General features: G+C 53.6%; 3 protein-coding genes across 3 annotated transcripts; 2 read left to right on the top strand and 1 right to left on the bottom strand.

Annotated features, from left to right (window-relative positions):
* Positions 1–274: 274 nt before the first annotated feature.
* STS1 (Tethering factor for nuclear proteasome sts1) lies at positions 275–1326 on the top strand (the record flags this gene model as incomplete). The annotated part of the gene is made up of 2 exons (XM_053197574.2): positions 275–353; positions 482–1326. 2 exons carry the CDS (start codon positions 275–277, stop codon positions 1324–1326), a joined length of 924 nt encoding a protein of 307 aa, XP_053044945.2.
* A 2052-nt stretch (positions 1327–3378) lies between these two features.
* RAD52 (DNA repair protein rad52) lies at positions 3379–5048 on the top strand (the record flags this gene model as incomplete). Its single annotated transcript, XM_053197575.2, has 3 exons — positions 3379–3386; positions 3440–4104; positions 4162–5048. 3 exons carry the CDS (start codon positions 3379–3381, stop codon positions 5046–5048), a joined length of 1560 nt encoding a protein of 519 aa, XP_053044946.2.
* Positions 5049–5834: 786 nt separating this feature from the next.
* On the bottom strand, positions 5835–7097 carry N0V96_005269 (uncharacterized protein; the record flags this gene model as incomplete). Its single annotated transcript, XM_053197576.2, has 1 exon — positions 5835–7097. The coding sequence occupies one exon, from the start codon at positions 7095–7097 to the stop codon at positions 5835–5837; it is 1263 nt and encodes a 420-aa protein (XP_053044947.1).
* Between the last annotated feature and the right edge of the window lie 1924 nt (positions 7098–9021).

Raw genomic sequence — 9021 nt, 5'->3', positions numbered from 1 at the left:
CTCTTCTTTCCCCTCACATTCACCCTCCTCACAAAAAGCCCACAACAATCAATCCAAACAAGAACCCGTCCTCCCGTCTTCTTCCCGACACTTACCGCCCGACCGACTCATCTTCAATCAAAGCAACTCGAGCATCTGGTCGCACCTAGATTGTTGTCGTCGTCGTCGTCGCCGTCGTCGTTGTTGGTCGCAACCGTCGTCGTCAGCCAGAGTCAAAAAGCAGGAAACCTCCCGCCCGACTCCGACTCCCCGATCTTTCAGATTCAATCACAACATGAATGTGTTGTTGTCGCCACAACCGCCTCTCTTCCAACATCCCCACGACCCAAACCGTATTTCTCCCTCTCGTTCTTGTGAGTATCTTTTTCGCCGCTGTTTTCTCTCCCTGAGCTGGCTCAGTATGGGGCGAAAGACGAATCTCGATTTCGTTTCGCACCCGCTACCCGACGACTCGTGCATCCTGACGCTAACCCATAAACAGTGAGCCCATTTCACAACATGGCCACCAGCCGCAAGCGCAAGGCTGACGAGGAAGGTGACGAGATGTCCCTCTCCCCCCGAAGCTCACCGTCCACCTCATCACGACAACTTCAGCGCCCGTCGAAAAAGGTTCGCTCGAATGAACTAGTTGGCCGCCCACTCACCCTTCCTCGACTCCTGGAGACTCTGGACCCGACCGCATTGCGAACCGTTCTCGAGCGAATTTGCGAGCGTCACCCTGACATCGGCCAGGAGGTCGTGAGCAGCGCCCCTCGCCCGACAGTCGCCGCTGCACACGGCGTTTTGCAAGAGTACCAGGACAAGGTGAAGGCCGCCATTCCGTACGGAGAGACGAGTGCCGACTACACCTACTACCGGGTTAAGGCGCCCCTGACGGCTCTTATCGATGCACTCCTCGACTTCACCCCGCAGTATCTCCCTCCCAACGAGAACCAAGCCACCGTCTCGCTACAATATCTGGACGGAGCCACCAAGATTATCCACGCCCTTCCGGATTGGGAGCCGCAACAATATCGACACCACAAGGAAAGCGCATATGACGAAATTGCAAAGGCCTGGGCCCTGGTCATCAACGAGGCTGCTAAGCGCGGGGGCGGTCTGAGCCTGCACACTGGAGGATGGGACCAGACCCTGGCGAAACACCACGAGATCTCGGGCGGACGCATGGGCACGGCAATGAATGCTATGGCGGCGAGCGTCAGCTGGATGGCGAACGGGGGCTCCAATGGACAACAGCCCGGAAACCAATCCTCGGATCCGAACTCAATCCTCAACCAGCTCATGTCTGGCACATACGGCGCACCTGTGCGTGTCGGACCTTGGTAGAAAATCGAGACCGGGGCGACGAAAGAACAAAATCATCCGAACGTCAAATAATAAGCATCGCCGCGACATCGGCCACGGTCGGCGGCACCCACTGAACATATCACGACGACTATAACGACGGGTTACTTCCTTCATTACTTCATTCAGCATGGGACGGCAACGGGCATAGACTTTTGGGTTCCACGGACACCTTTTCTGTCAGGACCACGAGGGGTTGGGCGGCGTTTTGTTATTCTTCATTGATTTGATGATATCCCTTTCCTGACGCTAGTTGCGAGTCTTCTCGCGGTCGGGAGCTGGGGTGTTCCTATTCCCCAGTCTCTTCCTGCGGTTGGCGAGGAAATCGAGTCACGCGCTTCGCATGTAGGTAGTTAGTTTTGGTCTTCTTAGTTTTCAGGGACAGCATCTTGGGGACAGCAAGCAATCGATGATCCCGCCCGCTTGGGAGTGTTCAGTCTACCCATGACTTATAATTATCGCCCTTGGAGATGACGCTGCGTCGTTTGATGGAGGATGAGTGTGTGAGAGAGAGGCACCTTGTAATGAGAAGAAACGAGTTCACGCTCGAGTCGTGCAGGGCAGATAAGGGTTTCACAGCAGTTGGCTACTTCATGTTAGTGTAGCATGAAATTAAGGTATTAGCACGTTCTATCCATGCAAGCGTACGTGTCCCACGAGTCGCTTAGTTTGCGTGCATCCAAGACGGCATGTCTGTTTCAACTGCCCACTGAGTCGGTGACATCCGCGATGGCCACATGCGTTCTCCTTTGTAAATCGAGGACGAAAAACGGCCTGCAGCATTGTTGCAGTTTGCATGTTTGTGTGTTTGGCGTTGACAAACACCTACATTCATGAGAGGCAAGACGGATCCAATGACGAGATACCTTCGTACGGGGACAGACTTGTATTGGTGTTTATCCTGATGCAACCCCTCTCCTCTGCCCTGTGCTGTGCTTGATCGTCGTCAGCCTTTAACAAGCGCCGGGTCCGGGTCAGCCGCAGACGGTTCTTCATTATCATCGCCGTTCTTCCCGGGCTGCCTCTCTTTGCTCTCTGTCGACTGTGGACGAAAATTCCAGGCTCTGCGAGACGTCTGGTTTACAACTTGAGATTACTCATTTTCTTTTCCCAATCCGTGCGCTCTGGTCATGTTACACCAAAACACTCCGACCTCTCCGCCCCCTCTCCCTCAGATCTGATGTTTCTCGTGGCCTGTCCCTGTTCAACTTCTCTTTTTCTTCCGTTTGCGTGTGTATCGTGTATCGTGTGTTGTGTGGTTTGGGCAACAGACTAAACCCTTCTGGATGAGTTGGACTAGAGTCAAGAAAGGGCTGAAAGCCTGAAACTCGTCAGAGAAAATGCACGTCTCTCGCTGGTGGTGATAAGATTGGATCCTCGTCCCCTTTTCACCGATTACGAGATGACCCTCCAACCTTGCGGGCATTTGGGATGCACCTGACATTGGCCGCGCCCGCTCTGCTCCCACACACACTGTTTGGCTGCTCCAGGGTTGCTCCAGGAAAATTAAAGCTTTCGAACCTCGTTTTGGCGGCATATAGCGGGGTAGGTTTGTGGAGGCTGTTACTCCAACCGTTCGCTGTTCGGACGACAGCGGCAGTGAACTCTGAGGTGATGGTTCAGGTGCCACGGGTGCCTAGGTCCCCTCCCCTTTCCCCCGCCCGCTTGCTTTTCAGGTACTTTGCCCGCTGAAAGTACCTGCTGAACCGCTCCCGGGGGCTAGGCCTCAGCCCTCCCGTCAGGAACAGGCAGACAGCTCCAGCCAATGTTAGTGGGGGCTTATGTCATATGTCCCGGTCACATGACTACCCGTCATTGCTGCCTCCCGCGCTCGACTCGACGCGTCAAGGCAGGCGTTAATTGTGAACGCGCGATACATCTATTGCAGCTCACTTCTTTTGAGCAGCGAGCCCATATTCGCTCTGCCCACGACGCCCGGCCTTCTGTCTCGAGGGAACCTATTCGAGCTCTCAAGTTCAGTTCGAGCATTCTTATCCCTTGAATTTGTGCGAAAGAGACTTCGTGCTCGACAAGATGCCCGCGTATGTTTGCCACTTCCCAGACGCGTCTCGTCCGCTGACACACTCCACCATAGCCCGGGCGATCAGCACAGCATCGTGGTGAACCCTTTCGAGGAGCCACAGAAGCGAATGAGCGAGTACACGGCACAGGAAATCGCTACTTTGCAAAGTCGCCTCGAAAAGCAGCTCGGCCCCGAATACCTATCCTCACGCTCCGGTCCCTCAGGCCAAAAGGTCCACTACATCACCGCCGAGAAGTGCATCGCCCTCGCCAACGAGGTATTCGGCTTCAATGGCTGGTCATCATCCATCCAGAACATCCAGGTCGACTTTGTCGACGAGCACCCGCAGACGATGAGGATCAGTCTCGGACTCTCTGTTATTATCAGAGTGACGCTTCGCGACGGCACATTTCACGAGGATATTGGGTATGGGCATATCGAAAATTGCAAGGGCAAGGCTGCGGCGTTTGAAAAGGCAAAAAAGGAGGGCACCACAGACGCGTTGAAGAGAGCGTTGAGGAACTTTGGCAACGTGCTGGGCAACTGCATATACGACAAGGATTACCTCGCCAGGGTGATCAAGATGAAGGTTGAGCCGAAAAAGTTCCACGAGGACGACTTGCACAGACAGCGAGACTTTGTCGTCAAAAGGGCGGAGGAAAAGGCACCACCGGCACCACCAGCACCACCCGTGAAATTAGAGACCACGGAATCGCTCGAAGACCTGATGGACGAAGGTAGGAAGTCTTTAATGTGGCTGATGGGGCGCAGAGCTCTTTTGCTGACATGACTAGACTTCGACGATGTGGACTTTGCTATTTCCGAAGGCGATCATCCCGACGAAGTTACTCTCCCGCCAACAACAAACGGTAACTCAAACAGTAGGGCTGCAAGCGTTGCCCCAGCACCCGTACCTCAGCACATGCAAGCACCGTCTCGTCAAATGGGCAGGAGCACATCAGCAGGAAACTTGGGACACAATGGAAATCAGCGAACACCTCAGACACCAAACCAAGCACAATCACGACCGGGCCCTCCAACAGGCTACGGCAACCGACCTCAACCACCAAACCAACCCCGCGCACCCACGAACCCGTCAGGCCCCTCCGCTCCGTCCGCTCCCCCAGCAAACGCCAGTATGACCACGCCAGGCCAGGCCGGCAATGCCGCTGCCGAACCCGTCGGCTTCTTCTCTGCACGTGCTGTACAGCAAATCCCAGAATCTGCTCTGCAGGGGAACAATGCTGACGCCCCGATGTTGCTGCCAGCCGGCCAACAAGCCTTCAATCCAAAGGCCGAGAGCCCATCCATACGAAAGACCCCCGGCATAGACCACTCGAGCTCAAAGCCGCTCTCTAGGTCTGGTCAACACGTTCCGCCCACCCCATCGCAACAACCATCTACATCCGGCTTCACACCGGTGAGACCGGGCAATGCAGGCCCGGGAGGAGGGGTCGGCATGCCGCACCCCCAGTTCAGCCAGACTCGCCGTATCGGTGCTCCTGGAGGCGCTGGTAGTCCCTTGGCCAACCGGAACTCGTATCGACCTCCCACGATGAAGCGTCCTTTGCAGCAGGACGGCGCCGGACGACCGGCCCTGGCTGATGTATCAAACAACGGGACGTCGGGCAACCCTCCTAGCGCATCGGGAGCAGACACGAAACGTCAGAAGATGGCTTGAGAACACACGATATTGCCGTGATGGAGCGTGGTTTTGCGTTTGCTTTGGCCTGGAGCTTTGGAGTTTGGTTCGCTAGATAGTACGGATGGGCATAATTATGTACGGAGTTTTTGGGGCTGGGCTGATTGATGTCTGGCCATTGCGCCTTAGACAATCTTATGGAACCTTATGAACTACCTTCCTCCATTATCCCGAGTTTGGGGTGCCCTTTGACAAGACACTTTTGAAGCCTGCAGAACACAAGTGCAATCCTAAGATCAGCTTTACAAGGTGCATCTAGTAAGCAAACTGAATACACAGTTGTCATTTACTAACGAACTTAGATGAGCGACCTGCAGTAGAGCATGTATAAGTTATTCAATCTGTCATCTGACTTTTGAGGCTCTGCCAGGCCGTTACTCTATTATTTTCTTATTTCTCTAAATTTGGCAAAGGTAAGATTCACACGAGACGTGATGTCAGAAAAGTCGACACCAGTCGCCATGGACTATCCTCGACCGCTGGATTAGTCAAGTATCATAAAGGTTCTTGACGAACAGCATACATAGAGTAAAATAATTGGATTATATTAATAACTATAGAGATATCGATAGAACGATGGTGTTTTTTTGGCTTATCCTCGAGATTGAGGAAACTTTCGGAGAGACTGCAAATTGCATTCAGTCTGCAGAATTTTAGACAAAGGAGAGACCTCCAATCCAACCAGTTGCAACAACGTGGGCAAATTTTGACTAAATCATATGCCCAGCCACTGCAACTTATTCCTGGAGCTTAGCTCTGCTCAACTTAAGATCGGATCTCGCTGAGGATCTTGCCATCGGTCGCTCCAATCTGAACGCTCAAGTCACCGAGGGTAAGCGTGTAGAGCGGCTGTTCAAGGGTGGGGCCGATGGGCTTGGAGAGCGCAATGTTGTTGACGGGCTCCTGGAACCCGGCCTTGCGGGCGATGGAGAAGACGTCGTTGGAGTTGACCTTGACAGGCCAGTTGATGGTGTCAACGCCGAGGAGAGCATTTCCGGTGTGGACGGGGCCAAAGCTGAGGACTCCGTCCGTGCTGACGGTCGCCGTCTTGTTGTTGCCGAGGCGGGCGGTGACGGTGACGAGGGAGAGTTCGTAGGGCTGCTCGACGCCGGCGCCGGTCGGGGAGCGGCCTGTGGCGGTCTGGAGCTTGGCGTCGGGGAATTGCTTCTGGATCGTCTGAAGGCCGATGTTGACGGCAGCGTCCCAAGAGGGGATGACAAAGTTGGAGGAGTCCTTGTTTCCGGACTTGGAGATCTCGGCCTCGGTGTTGTCTTGGGTGGCCTTGGAGGCGTCGTTGACGGAGAAGAGGGCCAGGGGCTTGAGGGCCTCGGTGGAGGCGGCCGGCTTGACGATGACGTTGCGGACCACGCGGTAGGAGAAGGGAGGGTTTTGCTGGGAGACGGAGACGATAATCTGGGTGTTGCCGGTCTGCAGGGTGTTAAAGGTCCACTCGATCTGGTTCTCGACGATGCTGGCGTTGGTCAGCTTGACGAAGGCCGGGTGGAAGAAGACGTCGACGCTGCCTCCCTGGCCCTTGAACTGGTCATTCTGGCGGACGGTGAATCCCTGTCCGAGCTTGGTAATGATGGGCTCCGTAGGGGGGATGAGCTTGACGTTGGGGATCTCGAAGTCGGCCTGTGCGTTGGAAGAGGTCTGGAGCTTGGCGTTGCTGCCGCCGTCCTTTAGGAGAGGCTCGATCTTGACGGTGAGCTGCTTGTTGTCTGCGCCCTTGATGACGACGGAGCCGGAGGGGAAGACGCGGCTGGGGAGGTCGATGGGGAAGGTGTTGGATACGGTGTAAGGGCGGGTTCCTTCGCTGATGGGGCCGACCCATCCTACGACCTGGAAGAGCAAGCCGCCGAGTTGCTGGAGGCGGACGATTTGGATATCAGTGGTGATGTTGAGGGCATTGCCTTGGGCCTTGAGATAAAGGATCTTGTTGTCGTTGTCATACAAGGCGGAGACAGCGGATACGGGGACAGGAGAGAAGTGGCTGAGGGGCCTAGGGGGCTGTTGGGAAGAAGACATGTTGATGAAGCTGAGGGTTCCTAGACTGAACGAAGAGCAGTGGTCAAGTGTTGAGAATGGTGATTAGAGTAGAGGATCGAGAGTGAAGTGACTGATGATGAGCAGAAAAAATTTATTGGATTTGCAGGTTCTCATCTCTCCTCTTATACTCGAAACCAAGCAGTATTTCCACGCTCAAAAGCACAAGATTTTCTGAGTCTTCCGTTCGCTTCGACCTTCACCGACTCTTGGAATGAATCCGTCGTCTCGATTCCTCAATGCGGCCAAAAATCAGCACATCACCAAGCCAAAATGCAGCAAAGGCGTTCAGCTCCTCGTTCCGAGCATGTTGAGCCATTCGTGTTGCCGTAGGCCCGTAGCTGCGTGCCATTTAGAGTTTCACGATGTCTCTCCTACTGGTGCTTCTGGACCTTCTAGTCTCTGCCAGCTGCATTGCCCATCATGCCATTCCATGACGCCTTTTTTCGCGATGTTGCCTCAGCTCAAGGGGGAACGGGATCAGGTGATCGTGAGAATCCTCAGAATTTCTGAGAATCCCCGCCGGATTGAGACTAGAAGCGGGCGGGGTAACCCATCCCGCGTGGTTAACCGTCGTGCCGTCTACCAGGTGCGTGCCGTCCAGTGTCTCAGTCGTTTCTCAGCCGCACAATGTTTGGTCTAGGTATTTCGGTTTGCAACTAGAGGGCGGCAAGGCAGGTTCCCCGCGCGTGGCCCGGTCCGTGGTCCTGCATGTTGATGTTTACGGTAACCCGGAACACGATGAAAACATTCCTGGCGGGGGATTTTGTGGCGTTTCCAAGGGTCCAGCTGAAAGGCCTTTTTTGTGTGTCTTTTTCTTTCTCGGACCCTGCGAACATTCATTCGTTCAACACTAGATACGAGAATGCGGGATGAGTGATTGCGTCTTATGAGGCCATTCTGAGTACAGATGGGCGCTTATGGCGAGGTGAGACTTGTAAATGAGGAGATTCCCTTTTCATTGGCAAAATATTGCAAGCCACTCAACGGATGAATGCATGGCTACTGCATCGAGACGGGTAGAGCCGGTTGGTAGTGACATGATGCAGCCAGGGAAACTTGCGCATCTAGACCAGCTTTTTTTTTGCCGGCATGATTCGGAGGTATGTGATCGGTGGCGTCTGCAAAATGTGTGGTTTTGAGCATGGTCGAGGATCCATCCCCGTTCATGGGTTGAGAGATTCCTGCCACACGAGTGGCGGTGAAGGTTGAATGTGAATATTGACAGAATCTTGGTACATGTAGGTAATTTGGACTTTCGATGCTCGTGCTGCATGAAAAATGAGGGCATCGTGCCGAGTCTCGAGAAGGACAATGGACAGGGCGCATCGTGACATACTGTCTTGGACGCGTAATTCCTGTTGCCATTGATTTGCCACATGTGTGTAAACCAGAGTGGCTGCTTTCTGAAACCTACAACATGCCATTGGACAATGTTGTTGGCCTTTGCAGGCATTTCAAGCTTGCAGTAGTTACCATCATCAAGGCTCCCCTCTGTGCAGGTAATGTTCAAGTCCTAAGATGACAAAATTGTGTTGCTTGCTACCAAGAAGGCATTGCATTCATTTTGTGACAAGCTTGCGGAAAGCCGACAGTAAGACGAGATGTAATATGTACCTCAAGCATTTGCTTTAATAACCCGCCCGCATGGTATGTCATCTTGAATCTTGCACTCCGGCCGTCAATTAGGTACATGTGGTTGTGATTGAGTTAGAAAACTGAAAAAGACCAACATCGAAACCCAGGGGCAATACAAAGGGTGTAGTGAAGTGGAAGTGATCTTCGATTTCACAAAATGATGGCAGACGCACGCATTCTGTCGTGAAAAAGAGGTCTGCCAGGTGATTACTATTGCAAGGTACTTATTCTAGTTTTTATATGTTTACTTAGATGTCTAGGTAAGCCT

Source organism: Colletotrichum fioriniae, assembly GCF_027942845.1.
Source record: "Colletotrichum fioriniae strain IMI 355084 chromosome Unknown scaffold_5, whole genome shotgun sequence".
Classification (NCBI taxonomy): domain Eukaryota; kingdom Fungi; phylum Ascomycota; class Sordariomycetes; order Glomerellales; family Glomerellaceae; genus Colletotrichum; species Colletotrichum fioriniae.
The sequence above is the reverse complement of the archived record's forward strand: the minus strand, read 5'-3'. Positions and strand labels throughout refer to the sequence as shown.